We start from the raw sequence: 18,097 nt of genomic DNA on the forward strand, positions 1-18,097 counted from the left end.
TCGGTTCGCACGCGTTTCCAGTCCGGCTCCATATTCATGGTCCACTCTGGTGCCTTGGTTATGCTAAGACCGGAAGACCGTCGTATCAGAAAGTCATACTACGCAGCTGGCGTGCAGCGTCGAACCTTAAGTCTCAATTTTCGGAATCCTGCCGAAGGAACGTTGCTCGATCTGGCCCAGCGTGTTCCCAATCCAGTCAACTCATCACAGCTATTGGCTTGTGCATGCCGTGAAGGCTTGCAGAAAGCTAGCAGTTTCTCTGCGGTGTCCTCGAAGTCAACGCAATTAGCTGCATGGTTAACCTACCACAGGTACCATCACGGCTGCTCGTTTTGCGCCTTGTCCCGCGATGCCGAAACGAGTCAGCACGTGGAGACGCATCCGGTTGATGCTATTCTGTTTAGGGGAGTTACCAAACGCCTCATGCAGCCACGCCTCGGTGCTATTCCGAGCTACAACGCCTTTCTGGACAAGACTCAACCTTCGCTCAGGCACGGCGTGTGCTTCTTTGCATAGGTTACCAAACTGATCGAGATGTTGCGAAGCATGCGGCCGCACGAGCAAAGCTCAAGTAGAAGATCTTCCTCGAATCTTCCGTTCCCGGTTGTGTTCCACATTTCACGTACCCACAAAAATGTTGCTTCACTCGTTGGCAGCTATTGCGTTCACCCTGCTTTCACGTTGCAATGCTCAAAACGATCTGTCTGCGTCGTCATCCCTCAGCGAAGTTCTCGCAGCACACGCGAACCTCAGTTCGTTCAATACCTTGCTAACAGAGCAACTTCCCGAGACGCTCAAAGCCATCGAAGAGCGTCAGGATGCCGAATACAATCCGATCACTGTATTGGCACTCTCGAATCATGCCCTTGACCGCATTCAATACAATCCAGCGCTCAGTGCTATTTGGGCCAACAATGATACCACAGAAATGTCACGCGTGATCGCATATCACGTCCTGCTCGGCAAGTGGACCACGGATACACTGAGCACAAATTTCACGTTTTTGCCGAGCATGACCATAGGGAGCAATTTCTCAAACGTGTCCGGAGGACAAAGAGTTGGTGCTGTGCTGCAAAATGGTAATCCGGATACGCCAGAGTACAAATGGGAACTGGTCTTTATCAGTGGTGCTGCGGAGAGGAGCGTGGTATCGATACAAGACATTCCATTTTCGGGCGGGTGAGTACATCTTGCGAGGCACTCTAGGCGGTCACTGATTTGTGCAGCATCGTACAGGTAATCGACAATCCTCTCAACCCTCCCGCACCCCTCGTGCCCACAGCAGAGGATTTCAACTTGGCCAACTACCCGTTTGCGATCAACTCCTTCCTCGGAGCACTGTACTCTACGCCGGACAACTCGCTGCAGAAATATCTGAATGACACCAAAGACGTGACAATCTTCGTGCCGGCCAATGTTGCCTTCGAGACTGTCTCCAATGCCATCACCGGCATGTCGAATGAGACTCGCATGGATCTGCTTAGCTACCACGTCCTCGCTGGATCAGTACTCCCAAATGGCGGACCACTCTACTCCTCCGACTTTCAAGATGGCGCAATACTGCCGATGCACGATGGACAAAACGCAAACATGATGTTCTACCCAAATTCTTACTTCTTGAACTCGGCACGAATTGTGCAGGCAGACATTATGATCTACAATGGCGTCATTCATGTCATTGATGTGTTACTGGATCCCGATCAGAAGGACACCAAGCCGAACCCGACAAGCGCGACACAAGCCCCGGTTTTGGCTGCTCAGACAGATGGAAGTTTCAATGTCAGCCAGGCGCCTTTCACGACTTATCTGCCAAACTACATTCCAACGGATATTCCGACAACAAGTAGCTCGATCAGCAGGACGAGTTCGACGTTCTCAGCGAGCCAGACTGGATCTTCAAGCTCGGGTGTGAGAACGGCAACTATTGCTAGCAATACCTGGTTCGGCGTCGTGGGAAGCTGGATACTTGTGGCAGTTGGGACTGCTGGCGCGTGTCTGCTACTTTGATGAAGTTGCCGCACATTGGTCCGACATCATGACATTATGAGCTGCTTGAGCGTGGAGTTCTGTATGTTCTGCTTGCGTGTCTTCCTCTTTTTGGGCATGAGCATCGCGTCTGAACTTACCACAGTCTCAGTGCGGAGAATCAACCGGGTAGTTAGAACGAAAGCAATTGAGAAGCTCCATGTCCTTGAGCGAGCGCCCAATCATCACGAAAACAAATCGCCTAATTCTCCTTCGTCGTCATAGAGAACAATGCCGCCAAGGCTTTGTGGGAGAATGGACACCGCCATGCCACTACGGAGACATTCGGGTTGGCAGCGATCCATTAAGCTACGACTATCGTGAGGCATTTGTTGCAACTGTGAAACGACTAGATCTAGTGGTCGATCCTGCTGCAAGCCTGCAAGATATGATATCAGGACACGGTGCTGTGTGGGATGCGGCTGAAGGTTCAATTCCTTGGCTGCCCCACGAACAGGCAAAACTTTCTGGCGGATGTCGGGAAACACAAGAAAGTCAATAGCAACTATCAAGTCTGACCGCACCTCATCATCTTGCAGGATTCCCGCTGAATATCAGGAACGACTAATTTGCGCAGCGGAGAGAAAACAGACTTTGGTCCAGGTCATTGGTTCGTCATCACATTATGGCGCCTACGGCGCGCAGCTTTGGTAATTCATTCATTCATACATATTGCTGGTATCGCTGATCTCTTCAGGTACTGCGCGTGCATGCTCGCCGCCATTATGTTAGTACCAGGAACGACGACCCATTGGACAAGCCATCACACCAGTGCGCTATCAGCCTTCCGTCTACGCCTACTGCAGGAGCCCAAACCTCGATTTCTGGCTTCAATTGCACAGCTTCAATGGCAAAGCGGCCGATGATCTGGTATCGTATCGACTCGTACACCATTTCCGTGGCTTCTTTTCTCACCGCGGCATCGGTTGAAGTCATGGTGAATAAGAAAACACCTTGACCTTCCAATGCCACTCTCCTCGCCACGATACCAAAACGATTCGATCGATCAACCTCATTCGACTTCCATCGCGCTCGAAGTATGGTTCTGATCTCTTCTGTGCAGTGTTCCTGGAATGCTTGATTATCGCGGCAAGTGCGATATCGAGAGAACATATCTTGGACATGCTCTTTGTCCAACCCTGCAACGAATTGTAGTTCGTGTCCGCCGATTGATGAAGCGGCATCTTCGGCTGTGATCCAGCGGAAAGCGGGGCCGTTCCCTAACGAGCCATCGTATTTGGACATGATAATTGAGATCTCGAGGTTGCAAAGGTAAGTCTCCTCTTCGCCCCAGGTTTTGGCTTCCATTCGTCTTCGCACGAGAGGCTCCGCTATCGAAAACTCGTCCAAGAAGCGTGCATTTTGCAGGATGTTGGGATGTTGGTATCTTGATGAAAGGACAGTCCGGATGTGATCAGCGATGGAACGCTCTTCTTGTTGATTGACCAGGTACAGCGGTGGTTCATCTTCGCTTTGAGCCCACACAGTCACATCGAAGTGATCAGTCGGGACTGTGAGTTCTTCTGCTAGGCCAGAAGTGCTATTGCGATTCGTCAAGAAAAGTTTCTCGCCTCGGAAAACGAAAGCTCGGATGGTGAAGCTGAAGTAGCGGATTTTTCGTAGTAGGGGCTGACCGATGCTAGTCTCCCATTCGTTGTTGACATGCTGTTGCAAGAATTCTGTCGGCGTTCGTTGGAGCCAGTGCTGATTTATGGGAATGAAGTCTTCCATCGGCTTCTTGACTGCGTAGCGTTCCCGCTGTGGTCGATTCGCAAGGGCGATACCCATTCTATGACGATGTTGAAATTCCGTTGACGATTGCGATGTGTCTCGCTATCGATCACATCAACGTCAAGCAATGAGTTCCGTGTTGAGTATTCGGCAATCAATGGAGTCCGGCAATATGTGGATCCTATTCTCTCGCTTGCTGTTCAATGAACGTCGAAACAAGAATTGTGGGGTTCTGGTCTGGGGAAGTTGAGTGAAGTGCGTCTTGGAAGCTGGAGAAAGTCGAAACTGTGTTTTCACCAACAACGACCTGGCTGCATGTCGGCGTTTATATGGGGATCAATCTTGCGCATTGATACTCCCCCATACACGACCTCCACCAGGGAGCCACCTCCCGTACTCGCCCAGGCTCGTTTCGTTGTCTTAGCAAGAGTAGCCTCATGAGGCTGTTCCTGTTTCTCCCGATGGCTGCCCAGCAGTACCTGCATAAACTTTAAAATCGCACCTTCAACTCATAGACTAAACGTTTAAGCAGGCCTATGACAGGGGTCTGAAGACTTCAACTTCAGGTACTCTAGTGAACTTACGTGAGTCTCTTCGTTTTCGCAGACCAACCACGTCGTTTGGATTGCTGAAGATCCAGCTTGGTTCGCCTGGGCATGCATCGTGCGGGGCCTTCTTTCCTTCGAGAAGACTTCTTTGCTTGTTCTTTGCGCCTTCTAGCTTATGATCTAATCGATATTTGGCTAGTGCACAATGATCTTCCTTCGGCGCTACGATAACATGATGCGGTGTCTTGCAGACGACATTTGATCAACGCGGGTGGTTATAATGGCGATCTTGCGTGACTTCCCTTCGAGACCCGGTCCATCACGACAGGTGGCATGTCCAGCCGACACAAGCCACCACCGACAAGCTGTGAGGAACCCCTCACGACCTTGAGCGAACGATCATGCTATGCCTTGGCCAATCCTCCGCGAACCCTACAGAAGCCTTTTGCAAGATGGGGATCAAAGAAAGCATACCTTGGTCGACCCGACATTTAGTGCATTTAGGGTCAGCAGCTCTCCAGATCTTCGAGACCATCTCGCCTGCATTCGCAGTCTACGAACCCCCCTGCGCTGTCCATGAAGTGGAGGATGTGACGTGCTCCGGAAGCTTCGAACAAAATAGGCCTTCCGCTTCCTCTGAAGCATGACTCTCTTTCCATTCATTGACTTCACCTACAGCGGGTCAGATGCGACCATTCTAAGGCTCTGATGATCCATACACTCTCCTGGTATAGATGCGGCGCTGGCTGACCGCTTGAGTTGCTCGCAGAATGTACTGCGGTTTGGAGGCAAGCTCTCTTGTGGCGATTCGTTCGATCACAGCCACGCGGCCCAAGCAGTTTATAAGCGCAAGTCAAGAAAAACGTGTCGAATTGCAGAAGATCAAAATCTGCGGCGAGCAACAGACTCCTCAAGTCTGCTAAAGACTGCCCGTGCCCGAGATGTCCTTTGCGAACATCATCGAAGACAATAGCTCGTCTAGTAATTTCGCCAAGCATTGTTCGTGAATGCTGCGAAGATGATTAAGCAACGAACGCAAAGCAAGAGCTGGGCTGTGCTGGCCCGATCGTACTTATTCGAAAGAGAGAACTACATGATATGTCTCGCAAGAGATTGAATTGCCATATCGCACGTTGTTGTACTGGCAAGATACCCGGAGTTACTTCTAGCGTGCACAGGAAATGTTTGCTCGGACTTCATTCACTCACAGACCCGCTTTTATGGGTCGTCTGTGCGACTTCCACTACTTGACCATGGCCGACGACTACCTACAGTAAAAGTAACAGTAAAACTAACATGAGCCTCGAGCCGCGAGCTACGAGCCTCGCAATCCGCACACAACCCACTGTACGAGAGAACATTGCCGTCATGCCTCCAAACCCCCCATCTCCAGTCCTAAACCCCACCACCCCAACCCACTGGCTCCACAAATCCGGCGTCCAAATCCTCTTTGACTTCAACGCAGCCAATCCCCCAACCCCAGACTCGAATGGCCTAAAGCCCACTTCCATCCACCTCCACTTGTACATCAAATACCGCCCGTCAATCTACGCGATTCGGAACAACGATGGAGTCATCACCGTTCCTTGGTCCTGGATCGACCCAGCCAAATGGCCTGAAGCCGCTCAGCACCCGCTCTCCGAGCTAATCCTGGACTGGCTTACTCCTGGCATCCGAACTGCGAGCATTGAAGCGCCGCAGTTTTTGGAGTTTAGATTTGATGAGCCGTTGGTTGAATCTGTTGATGTTTATGGGAAGCAGAGGGAGAAAGAGGATGAGGGAAAGCTTGATGACGAAGGCGAGAATGGGGGACAGAAGAGGAAAAGGGATGAGGAGGAGGAGGCTGGCGATGAGGGAATTGGAAGTGATGATGGTGATGGAAGTGCAAGTGACGAAAGTGATACCGATGAAAGTGACGAGAGCAGTGGCGAGAGCGATGACGAGAGCGAAGAAGATACCAACGATGACCATGGCATAGAAGACGACAGCAATGGCGATGGCAAAGAAGACGAAAACGAGCCCGTGAGAGACGCCTCGAAGCAGAAGACCGTGAAGGAGAAACCAGTGGAGAAAGTTCTGCTTTTGGCAGTAATCATGAGCGTGAGTGCAGCGAACCGCGATTGGGTTATACCTGGTTTCCAGAAGAGAGCATGGTTCCGCGACACCAATCCGTGGGTGCTTGAACAGATCTTGGGCGGCCAAGTGGTCGAGAGATTGAAGCAAATAGGAGCTGAGAGAGGTAAGTCTGTTTCTGAAATCTGCTACGATGGACGCCGAGTGACATCAATTAAACAAGGTTTTTTTGAGCTAATCTTTTATGACCCCCAACAGCACTTACCACCCTCTCCAACCGCAATATTGTGAGAGTGGAAATTTTGCGATCATTAGGCCACCTCATCAGAATCTCCGAAACCGCACAGAACATCACCCACCCCTGCGTCGCCATCCTCGAACCCGTCTCCATTCTCGAAGAAGCCAGAGAGAATACCGGACTCATGCTGTTGAATTTGTCTCCAGACCGGATGGATATAATCAAAAACAGTCAGAAAATCATGCACGCCGACGGCCGCGTACCGGCTTGTATTTGGGCTGTTGTAGGCTGGTTCGATCGAAGACATCCTGGGAATGGTGAAGCGCTTCTGATGGAGTCAGAGTGGTCGATGAAGCGATTCTTTTTGGAGAATGGGAGGAATAAGAGTGCTTGGTTGCAATTTTGGCATGGGGATCCTCAGGAGTTTCTTGTTGAAAGGGAGAAGTTGTTGCCGGAGGTTTTCAGGTGGGGTTTGAGAGAGATTATGCCTATCTGAATTGATGACGATGGGAGTCATTCGCAATCGATAGTCATGGTGCAGCAGCATCTACCCAAAAGCCATTGTGAGGGGGGAGAAATTCTCGTGTCTCAGGCAGCTCTGCGCAGCGTTGTTAGGCGATTTCGCTAGGCTTAAGGATTACAGAGGTCCTGACCTCTTCGGAGAGGGCGATACTATTTCGCAATCACTCTTATCAATGTAGGCGTGTCTCAGGATGCCTTGTAGGACCCACTTTCTGGCCATCGTTAGCTTCGGATGCCACAATGCTCACATTTCTGCGGAGAGATATGTGCCTTTCGGTGGTTTTTTTCGTACTCCTACCCACTACCATTCCCAACCCTTTCGCCTAAGAGCCTGCCACATCCTGCAACACCCACCTCTCATTATTCTCCCTCACCCACCTCGGCACCGCATCCCTATCACCCGCCCCAGACCCATCCCTCCATCTCACCGCATCCCAACCCCCCTCCTCTCCCTTTATTCCCTCTACAACCTCCACCACCATCCCCCCATCCCTTCCATAAAAACAACTCCACCAAACCTGCAACAAATCTCCTCCAGGCCTCACATCCCCGACCTCAAACCCCTCCCTTCCATCTTTCCTCTTCCACTTCCCAATAACCTCCCACTCCTCTCCACTCCTCAATTTTGTCTTTTTCTGTCCCAGCTCCTCATCTTGCGAAGCAGGTAGGAGATACAATTTCCCGTCCTCCTCGAAGAGACAGATATACCCTTTCGCTAAAGTTTTCCGTTTGAGGAGTTCATGTTGGAGAATTGCAGAGTTGAGAGTGCGGATCAAGTATGTCCGGAAGAGTGCTGTTTCGGCCACGCCGGCGCCGTGGATGTTTTTGAGGCGAGGGATGAGGGTTTTGTAGCGGGTTAGGGCGGTTTGGGTGGTGTGAAGGTGGGTTGATGAGGGGAGGAAGGTGGGGAGGAGGGAGAAGTCGATGAAGTCGAAGGTCTGGTATGGTTGCATGTTTTGTTTGATCCAGGATGGAGTAATTGAGCAGCCGTTTTGGGCCGTGATGATGAGGGAGAGGTGGAGTGTGGATGGGTCGGTTTGTGGGTGCTGTTCGATTAGGGGCTTGTCGAAGGCGAGGTCGACGAAGTGGATTTGGTGGAGGAGGTGGGATTCGATGAAGGGTTGGGTGAGCTTGAAGGCGTAGTGTTCCATTGATTCTTGTTGGGGAAATGGAGGTGGCGAGAAGTGGTATGTTGGTGGAGTGTATTGGCCTTTGCCGTTCCGAAGTAGGAAGAGCTTTTTGGAGTCGATGATGTAGAGGGTTGTGGCAAGGTCTGTGTAGCGGGTTCCTTGAGGTTTGGAGTGGGCGTTCAGCAGCTGCTGTGGGGTTTTGGTGAGCCAGGAGTGGGACATGGTGCTAGATCTGGTCAAAAGTCGGCAGTCCAAAAGCTCGAGAAACGATACAGTCGATGAGAGTTGAGAGATGTGGGATGCGTGACGTGGTAAGGAAGCTCGAGCGAGAGTGAGAGAGGTGCAACGGTATTGGCAAAGAAGTGAGCCAATTGCTTAGTTCGAAATGATATTTCCCACTCACTTGTGGAACAACGATCCGAACATGTCTCATGGCATATCTTGGCTCCAGATCTCCTTCACTTGCTTCTGTTGCGCCACATCGACCTCACAGCTTGTGAGATAATTTTCGATACCACCATGCTCCTGCTCGATCGTCGCGATGACCGTTTGCGCCCAGTCTTGTGCACAGTCTGCGAAATCGTCGGGAAATCCAACCTTGGTGATGGCTTCCACGCGCTTGTCCCTGTCATGGGCGAGACCTTGCTCACTCAACATGTAGTCCTTCTCGATCGCAGCATGATCCACGCCAAGAAGCATCAACACAAGCAGAATGACGAGACCGGTCCTGTCCTTGCCTTGCGTGCAATGCACGAGCAGTGGATAATTCTCTTTTCGAGAAAGAACGTCAAAGACAAGCTTGACTTCAGCCTTGCACAAAGTCAAGCTGTCTTGAGCGAGGCCAACGAGTCCGCGCTTCTGCATGACATTTGTGGCTATGATGGAGATGGCATCGTTGCTGTATCCCAGCGTGTACCATGTCAAGAGTTTCGCAATGTTGAAGTAGGAAAGTTGCCAGATGAGATGTCGAGTGTAGGCCGAGCCATTGAAGTTGATCAATTCGTATTTCACGCCTGGAATCCGCGCCGGATCTTGCGCATCAGCGTGCCCCATTCGGTCCTGCCCTGCATGCACTTTCACAGGCGGATCAGGCACAGGTGGCACTCGCAAGGCATTCTTTTGGAAGACTTCGCGATGTTCGGTGTCAGAGCGGAGGTCGATGATGGTCTTCAGGCCGATTTCTGTCGCGAGCAGATTTCGGTCTGCAGGTGTGGCATCATCCGGCGCGGCAGAGCGCAGGAGCAAGCCTGGTCTCACCAATGGAGAGGCAGTGGACGAAGCAACATCGCGGAGGTTTGCGACCTTTTCCAGCACTGGCAATTTGGAATCAGGCATGTCTGTGAATGTGCTCGTCTCCAAGGAATTGTACTGAGATGGCGAGAATTTCAGTCACGTGGTGGCGAGGCAGCACACGGTTGTACTCATATGAAACCGGTTCTGTGCCTTGTCAGTCATTCTCCAGACGTTCATGCAGCGGCGAGTCCAAGGAAATGTGGTTTGGTAGCAGTGGCACGAGCGAGAAGTGGTGGTGAATGTGTCTACAAGGCCCTACAGTGACCTTTTGATGGATGAGACTGACGAGTATTTGGATCTTGAGCTGTCTCTCACGAGGTGTTGCAGTCACCCGCCAGTCCGATGCAGTGTCGTTGGATATGCTCGACGACAGAGTTGGGCGAAGGTGCCAAGGACAGAGTTCGAGCCGACTGCAGTGGCTGATGGCTGTGCACGCCGATCGCAACTGCCACAGCTCCACCGCGCCGTTGGCGAGACGACGTGGGCAGTCGCGATGCTCTGATGCTCTGCTGCAGAAGGTGCGTTCCTTGCTGTCGGAGACCGGATGTGCCTTGTTCCAGCAGCAGTGCAGCACCTCGTGATCGCAGAGTGAAAGCTTCACGTTCAGAGTCTGTTGTTAGTGCTCTTCTGGCCATTGTCACCGCGTCCGAGGCATGCAACGGCATGACGTCACGGTATGTGATGACGTCCGACGGTCTGGAGGCGTCCACTGGCTCGAACTCTACTGAACAGCTGCTCATCTCCCATCTCATCATCACTGTTGGCTTGACGACATGTTGCGCGGGAAATAGTTGGAAGGCCTCTTGAACTACCCGCAGACCCCCGCCTGCGAATCCTCCTACTCCCACGGTTTGCAACATCGATTTCTCCCGACGCGAAACACCAGCGCGTCACCATACCCAGGCATGGCCACCGTCAACACAAACGCGGAGGCTCCTCCCTGTCCGGATCCCTCTGCCCACCATCACGACGACAAACTAGCCAGTCAGGCTTCCACAGCAGCTCTGCTAGCCACGGGAGCGCGCAAAGGCGATCACACGCGGAACAGCTCCATCCAGAGCGAGAGCGTCTTGGGTCCCGATGGCAGACTGTCGTCTAAGAGTGAGTGGGCCATCATGTCGCGAGTCCGAGGCTACAAAACTAAGACGACCGCAGGCGCAGCGACATCGCTCAAGTATGCGAATGCACAGGACCTGCCGAGCTTCCCATCCTCAGGAAATGTGTCGGGAGGCGCAGGCAAGGCTGCCATGCTGGCCAAGGACTACAAGATGAAGGAGCTGTGGCAGCCCGAGACAAGTCTGGCGGGATCGAAAGCTGCTGTGCTGGCCGCCGGCAAGGGCGGAAAGGTGGATCTGTGGCAGGCTTCCGCCAGCGCTGATGGTCAATCAGCTGCGACACTGGCCTTCCGCAACAAGGGACTGAGTCCCGAGGCATACGGCGGAAACAGCGCAGAGAACAAGAACAAGGCCCTCCTGGCCGCCACCAAGTCCACCCAGCAGAGCAGAACACGCGCCACATCTTCTCCTTCAGCACCGCCAGAGCTATATCCAGACCAGGCCAATTCCGCCAAGAACGCTCTCAATGCTGCAACCGCGTCCGTCCGAGAAGGCTGGAACTCCGACGCCAACCAAGCCGCGCGAGTCACCCACCTCGGTGAGAACGTGAGCGGCAAGATGTTCACCAGTGCACCAGACTGGCAGTACGAAGAAGACAAGCACCAAGCGGCACTCCGGGCGTCCGCAATCACAATGGCCAAGAGCCTCTACGCAAATCAGAATCGCGACAAAATGTTGCTTGAGCCTGATGGATCTGACTTGGCCGGCGCAAGATCAGCAGCGCGCAATCAAGCCCTCGCTCACCCAGACGTGAAGCAGGAAGCGTTGCAGTACCTGAGTCTGCAGGATCAAGCACATAAGTTGGCAGCCGAGAGATTAGCCAAGATTGACAAAGACATGGAAAGCAAGCGCTTCCGCGAGCACTACGGGTACGGCGACGACAAGCCGAAAAGATTGTCTTCGCGCATCTCCCTTCGAAGCTCCGGAAAAGAGTCTCGTGGAAGACGACAGAGAGCATCGAGCGAGGGAACTCGTGGTCGCTTTGATTCCGACTCCGACTCAGATGACGAGCGACAGGCAGGCCGCATTCGCGCACAGATGGCCGGACTCAACTCTGCCACAAAGCAGGTGGATGCGAGGAAGCAACAGGAAGACCGCGCGAAGTTGTTGGCGGCTGCTGAGAAGCGAGTCTCTGCCCGCATGAATGACATGGACTCGCAAGTCTACCGCGACACCGGCAAGGTCTCACCTGCTATGATGGAAGCATGGGAGGCAAAGGCGCGCGAAAAGGCTGAGAAAGAGCGCCAAGAACGAGCACTGAACCCCGGCAAGACCCATATCGGCGGGGGTCAGTTCATGGATCAGAAGGACATTGAAGCTATCGCCGCTGCCCGTTTGAAGCCTACTCTCGATGAGATCAGCACTTCTGCTGCGGAAAGACGTCAGCGGGATGAGGAGCTCCGTATTGAAAAGGACAAGCAGCAAACAGCCAAGATGGAGCAGAAGATCGAACGCCAGCAAGAGAAGGATCGTCAAAAGGCCGTTAAGAACGACCTCAAGGAATCTGCTAAGCGCGAGAAGGCTGAGGAGAAGGCGCGCAAAGATGCCGAAAAAGCGCGTGAGAAGGAAGATCAACGAAAGAGTCGAGAACAGAAACGCGACACTATCGGCTCCAGTGTCGTGCCGGCAGGCTCAGTTGATGCAGGCAGAAGCGCCTCGATCGACGACGAGCGGACTGAGGAGACGACAGCCACTGATGGCAGAGAGAAGCATCAATCTGCTCTTGCAAGGCTGAAGGCCAAGTTCAGGACTACAGGATCTCACGAGAAGTCGACTGACAAGGATACCACTGACAAATCGGCCGCTACCGGCGTTGCAGTCGTTGGCGGTGCTGCTGCGGGTGCGACTGCTGCCACGCTGGCTGATTCGGACGGAAAGGATGTGACATCGCAGCAGCCGCTGGATGCTCAACAAGCATCTTATTCCGTCGCTCAGCAGGATGTGACCACTGGTGACTCGCCACACGAGGCTGAGTGGAAAGCTGGCGGGGCTGCTCCCACCGCCGCCACGACGACAATCCCTGCTGCTCCCATCCGTTCTGATGCCTCCGTGTCCGATGTCGATACCGACGACGAGGCTGACGATGAGGACGTCCTGGGTGCGAGACCTACATTCGCCCAGACTGGTAGTGTTTCGGGCTTCGCCAATGATTCCGTCCCGACTGCTTCGGGTAGCAACAGAATGGCGACTCTCGAAAGGCACATCTCAAACATTCCTGATAGCGACGGAGATTCTAGCAGCGATGAGGATGACTGGAATGAGGAGCGAACTGCTCGAAGTGCTCCAACAGTTCCAGATCAGCAGCCTACCGCAGTCGCTCTCGACTCTGCCCCCGTGACTCCCGGCCTAGCTACTCACGAGACGTTGAACACACCACGTGAACAGGAGCCTTTGGCCGCGCCTTCCGCTGCAACTGGTGCCACAGGTGGGGCTGCCATTGTCACTTCCATCGAGACTTCAGCTGAACATCCTCCTAGAACATTGACGGATGTGTATGATGAGAACACCCGGGGATTGACCTCCGACCCGAATGTTGGCAACTCTACCACTGAGGCAGAGCCACCTCACCCTGCCAACATCGTGTCTCTTGAGACAACTTCTCGTCTTGAGGACCAGCGAGCCGACCCACCTGGACCTCAGACGCCGGGTGTTGTGATCGACACGTCCGCTCCTGACACAGCCTCCATGAAGGCCATTCCACCAGCTTCGGTCACATCATCTCCCAAGGCCACGGGCGAAACGCTGAAGCAGAAGATCAAGGGTGAGGAGGATCTGCCAGCTATTGTCGGAGCTCCGGCGCACGAGACAAACACAACTGCAGCCACGATTCCAGCAGCACCAACACCAGCTCCAACAAAGGGATTCTCGAAGAAGGAAGCAGAAGAAGCAGCCAAGGCTTCGTCTAAGTCGGAGGACAAGCATGAGAAGGAAAAGGATGGCAAGGGAGTACGAGGATTCTTCTCCAAGCTGAGGAACAAATCCCGCTCCGAGAAGTCACCAGGCGCAATCACCGCTGGTACCGCATCCACCTATGACGACTCCAAGTATGACAGCAAGACGGTACCCTACGAGTCGACCAAGGCCGGGGACAAGCCAACAGTAGGTGGAACCAACGACGGCACTTACAACAAAGCGGCCACTGACGCCGCTGTCCAACAGACCCTTGCTGAGCAAAAGACTACCGCTGCATCCATCCCTCCTATCGACACAGGCGATGAGTTCAACTCCAACACTGTCACCACTGACGATACCGCCCTCGAGACCGTCAAGGCCCGCGACATCAACGAGCCCGACTCTCCTTCGTCTTTCGCCCGCGGTGACGCCAAAGCCACCGACCTCGACGATGTCTCCTCTTCCGGTGCTGATGAGGATGACATCGCCCGCGGCCGCGGAAAGCGCAGCATCGCCAAGAAGCTCGGTTTTGGTCGAAACCGCGACGCTCACGTCAAAGATGGAAAACTCCACAAACCACCTCCTGGCGAAGAAACTCTGCACAAATCGAGCACTGAAGCTGGCAGACTGAGCAAGTCTACCGATGACGATAACGATAACTTTGAAGAAGCGAGAGATCATTTCGATGAAAGTCTGGCTCCTCCTCCGGCATTTGCGGGACAGGCGAAGAGTCAGAGTCCTGTGCGGTCGACGAAGTTTAAGGAGGATGTTTAAGAAACGGCAGTTGTGATGAGACGACATGAAGGTCAATCGCTTTTGTTTAATGGAGAGTTTGCGGGTTTAACGCGAAAGATACCACTTTTTTTACGATCGTTCGTTTTGCGAGAATTATGGAACAAAAACAGATGGAAGATGCAGAATGAAGGTGAAAGAAACAGACAGACAGAGAATGGTTACACAGTGCCGATATGAAATGAAGAGATGAAATGCAAAGTTGAGGGATTGGGACAAGACAAAGTGGAGGATATAATAATGCTTGTGATGATCTTGCGTACGTACAGCAAATAGTAGTAGTAGTTTTTATGAAATTTTTGTCAATCGCTGCCACTTTGATCTATGGTGATGGTTTTCTCTTTTTGTGTGAGCGAAGATCGAGACGTTTGAACTCGTTTCACAACAATTTCCACTTGCTCAGATGAGCTGTCTTATTCTAACTACCGTCTCTTTCTTCAGCTCAATGTGCGCAACGGGGCTCTGGCAAACATCGTGCGCGGATCTCTACGCTGCTGATGCCGTGACTGACTGACATGAATAGTCGTTGACTGCGTTGAAGGACCGGCTTCCTCGACGACAAAATCTCCGCCAGAACGAGATGGGATAGGAGGTTGGTTCTCTTTGTCGGCTTCCGGGTCCTGATGCAACGTGTAATTACTCATGGCTTCGTCTCCAGCATGCTGAGCAGAGATCGTAGTAGTTTCATCTCGAGTAGACTCCTCACCATCATTGACATGATTCTGGTCCTCAACCTCCGCGTCTGCTTCTTCCTCAACCGCAGTCATCTCATCCTCATCATAATCCCCATTAACAATCTTCTTCTCCTCTTCTTCGAGAGCAGACATTCGATTCACGAATTCCATTTGTAAATCCTGCAACCACTTCTTCAAATTCTCATCCGACATCGTCCCATCTCTCGCCTGATGTAAATGTTCTTCGAGATTGAGGAGTAATTTTCTGCGTCTGGCATGTACCACACCGATGGAATGATCTTTTCGCTTTTTGACTTGTGCTTCAATAGTATGGCTGACGAGCTCAGCGTGTTCGATGACTTCTGATGGGAATGGTAGAATTTTTGCAAGCTGTAAGCCATAGTGTTCTTCTTTGAGTGTTCCGGAGGCGACTTTGTACAGCATTTCCATTCGGTTCGGTGACATTTTGACAGCGAGGTGGAGGTTGACGACTCCATTGCGCTCGGAGAGGATGTTGGATAGGTCGCGGAAATGGGTGGCGAACCAGACTAGAGCGCGGGATTCGACGAGGGCTTCTGCGATGGCGATGGCGATTGCGAGGCCGTCTCGAGTGCTTGTGCCACGGCCTAGCTCGTCGACAATTGCCATGCTGTTGCGATCGATGTTTTTGAGGATGAAAGCTGTTTCGCGCATTTCGACTGCAAATGTTGAGACGTTGGCTTCGATGCTGTCGTCCATTGATACGCGTGCGAAGAGCTGCCGGGTGATGGGGAATGCCGCATATTGAGCAGGCACAAAGCTGCCGACTTGCGCCATGACTGTCATCAGGGCCACGGTGCGGATGTAAGTACTCTTGCCACTCATGTTGCAGCCCGTGATGACTTGGAAGCGAGCCTGTTGGGTTGCGTATACATCATTGGGGATGAACTTGGCCTTGTGTATCTTTTCGCGGATCGGATGGCGCCCAGCACGAATCGCCAGTGTCTTGCTCATGGCAGGCCTGCTGTAGTCTTGAAAAGTGACAAGCTGTGCAAATGCAGCGAGCATGTCCAACATGGCAACGCATTCGCAGATCTTGAAAAGACCAGACATGTGCTCACGGACATTGGCAATCAGTTCCTTGATCAGCCGATCGCTCATGAGCATGACTTCTGAGTGAGCATCTCGAACTCTCTGATTGCGCTGAACCAACTCCAGAGTCTGACACTCGATCACATCCTTCTTGCGAAAGACATTGATGAAGACCGCTGGCAAAGCACGATCCTCAAGCTCGTGCTCACGCAGCCGAAAGAAGAACGCGCGTGAGTTGTCGAACTTCGTCTGGAACGGCAAGTTGTGCTCCTGAGACATGTCATCCATGTGCTGCAGTGTATCCGTCGTTGCTTCTTTGTAAGTCTGACGGGCTACGTCAAGCAAGCCGTTGACACCAGACTTGACAGAATAGGTGCGCTGGTTTTGCAAATCCAATGCCTGATTCGCATACATGGTGTCGTCGTTGATAGTGTCAGATATAAGTCCGACTACCGTCTCCACGTTCTCAGGAGCGCAGATGCGCTGGATTTCGGCAATAATCTCACAACGACACCCAGTCAATGCTTCGAAAATTGGTCTGACGTGGGCGATGAAGTGTTTGAGCATGATGACATTGTTGATAGACTGTTCTGTATCGTGCAAATTCGGCTCTTTCGGAATGATGATGAGCTGGGTGAGGATGCGATCCACGTCGAGGAAAGGTTTTAACGCAGCGCGGACAGCAAAGAACATTTCCTCCTTGGTGCTGAGCTCCTCGACAGCATCGTAGCGTTTGTTGAGTGTTTCCTGATTGGTCAGAGGCTGCAGAAGGTTGCTCCTCAAGAGTCGCATGCCCATGGGAGTCAAAGTCTCATTGAGCAGTCCGAACAAACAGTCTTTGGACTTTGGGTTGCACAAGTTCTGCACCAGTTCCAGTGACTTGATGGTCATGAGGTCGATCATCATCGATCCCTCAGGTGGCTCATATCTGATGCGGAGCGAATGATAGGGAAACGTCTTCAGCATGCCTAGCTCAGTGTACTTCAACGCAGCTGCGAAGCTACACACGGCGAAGTAGTTGCCCGTAACCGCAGTCTTGATGGCTTCGATATCCTCGGGAAAGCCGAGCTGTTGAATGTACTCAAGGCCTGCTGTCTCTGCCCAGTATTTGCGATCGAGCAAAGTGATCAGACAGCCGATGTCTTCGAGATGTTCTTCGACGATCGAGAACAGCTTCGACTTGGGATTGGAGGCAGTGGCGACAATGCAGATGTTGCTTGGATTGAAGACCATGAGTTTATGCACGAGCTTGACGTAGGTCTGGCTGTCACTGAATTGACTGAGAACGGCCTCACCAGTGTCCAGGTTGACAAATGCTATGCCCACAGTCGGTGCGATGCCTCTCGATTCGCTAACAGCACATATGATCTCTTGATTCTCGACTCCAAGAGTAGACACGCCGGTGCGAGGGCGGGCTGTTGCTGGCCTGCTGCCACTGCGAGCTCCAGTACGTGATTCAGTAGTGGTATCATTGTATCCCAAAAGCTCGTGAACACGATTGGACGCACTGCGATTGTAGCTTGTCGTGTTGGTCTTCGAGGTTCGCTGCTGGCCAGTGTTGTACGAAGTCGTCGGGTATTGTGAGGTAGTTCTCTCGTGCGATGTGCTGTAGCTGGAGCACGAAGTCGACTGGCGACTGCGTGATTCCGCCATTGTAGGATGTGAGGGTGTGTGTTGAGAGGAGAGCAGGTGTGAGGAATGATGATAGAGAATGGGATTTGCCACTTGCCTTCTCGAACCTCAGAGGCAGTCGCGACTTCCCAAACGCGTCTGCAAGTCACGACACGGCAAGTACGCCCTCGTATGTCCTATTACGATGCAATATGCGCACGACATGGCCGACAGACTATCATGTCTCCCACATCCGCCATGTGTGCACCGCCAATACTGAGGCGATGCCGAGAGATCGTCCTGCAGCTCACTCATATAAGCCGTCCTCTGGCAAGCCTGCTGCGTACAGAGACTCTCTTGCGTCAACGTCGCTATCTGTAAA

At 52.6% G+C, this 18,097-nt stretch overlaps 7 protein-coding genes across 7 annotated transcripts; 3 read left to right on the forward strand and 4 right to left on the reverse strand.

The window, feature by feature from the left end:
• Positions 1 to 634: 634 nt before the first annotated feature.
• Positions 635 to 2,007, forward strand: CKM354_001250900 (uncharacterized protein; the record flags this gene model as incomplete). The annotated part of the gene is made up of 2 exons (XM_044808031.1): positions 635 to 1,179; positions 1,227 to 2,007. The coding sequence occupies 2 exons, from the start codon at positions 635 to 637 to the stop codon at positions 2,005 to 2,007; spliced, it is 1,326 nt and encodes a 441-aa protein (XP_044663966.1).
• Positions 2,008 to 2,748: 741 nt separating this feature from the next.
• On the reverse strand, positions 2,749 to 3,813 carry CKM354_001251000 (uncharacterized protein; the record flags this gene model as incomplete). Its single annotated transcript, XM_044808032.1, has 1 exon — positions 2,749 to 3,813. The coding sequence occupies one exon, from the start codon at positions 3,811 to 3,813 to the stop codon at positions 2,749 to 2,751; it is 1,065 nt and encodes a 354-aa protein (XP_044663967.1).
• Positions 3,814 to 5,600: 1,787 nt separating this feature from the next.
• CKM354_001251100 (uncharacterized protein) lies at positions 5,601 to 7,111 on the forward strand (the record flags this gene model as incomplete). The annotated part of the gene is made up of 2 exons (XM_044808033.1): positions 5,601 to 6,543; positions 6,636 to 7,111. The coding sequence occupies 2 exons, from the start codon at positions 5,601 to 5,603 to the stop codon at positions 7,109 to 7,111; spliced, it is 1,419 nt and encodes a 472-aa protein (XP_044663968.1).
• A 349-nt stretch (positions 7,112 to 7,460) lies between these two features.
• CKM354_001251200 (uncharacterized protein) lies at positions 7,461 to 8,489 on the reverse strand (the record flags this gene model as incomplete). Its single annotated transcript, XM_044808034.1, has 1 exon — positions 7,461 to 8,489. One exon carries the CDS (start codon positions 8,487 to 8,489, stop codon positions 7,461 to 7,463), a length of 1,029 nt encoding a protein of 342 aa, XP_044663969.1.
• Positions 8,490 to 8,696: 207 nt separating this feature from the next.
• CKM354_001251300 (uncharacterized protein) lies at positions 8,697 to 9,602 on the reverse strand (the record flags this gene model as incomplete). The annotated part of the gene is made up of 1 exon (XM_044808035.1): positions 8,697 to 9,602. The coding sequence occupies one exon, from the start codon at positions 9,600 to 9,602 to the stop codon at positions 8,697 to 8,699; it is 906 nt and encodes a 301-aa protein (XP_044663970.1).
• An 863-nt stretch (positions 9,603 to 10,465) lies between these two features.
• On the forward strand, positions 10,466 to 14,341 carry CKM354_001251400 (uncharacterized protein; the record flags this gene model as incomplete). The annotated part of the gene is made up of 2 exons (XM_044808036.1): positions 10,466 to 10,661; positions 10,716 to 14,341. 2 exons carry the CDS (start codon positions 10,466 to 10,468, stop codon positions 14,339 to 14,341), a joined length of 3,822 nt encoding a protein of 1,273 aa, XP_044663971.1.
• Positions 14,342 to 14,796: 455 nt separating this feature from the next.
• CKM354_001251500 (MutS family protein MSH4) lies at positions 14,797 to 17,757 on the reverse strand (the record flags this gene model as incomplete). Its single annotated transcript, XM_044808037.1, has 1 exon — positions 14,797 to 17,757. One exon carries the CDS (start codon positions 17,755 to 17,757, stop codon positions 14,797 to 14,799), a length of 2,961 nt encoding a protein of 986 aa, XP_044663972.1.
• Between the last annotated feature and the right edge of the window lie 340 nt (positions 17,758 to 18,097).

This window comes from Cercospora kikuchii (genome assembly GCF_019650295.1).
Source record: "Cercospora kikuchii DNA, contig_00009, whole genome shotgun sequence".
Lineage (NCBI taxonomy): Eukaryota > Fungi > Ascomycota > Dothideomycetes > Mycosphaerellales > Mycosphaerellaceae > Cercospora > Cercospora kikuchii.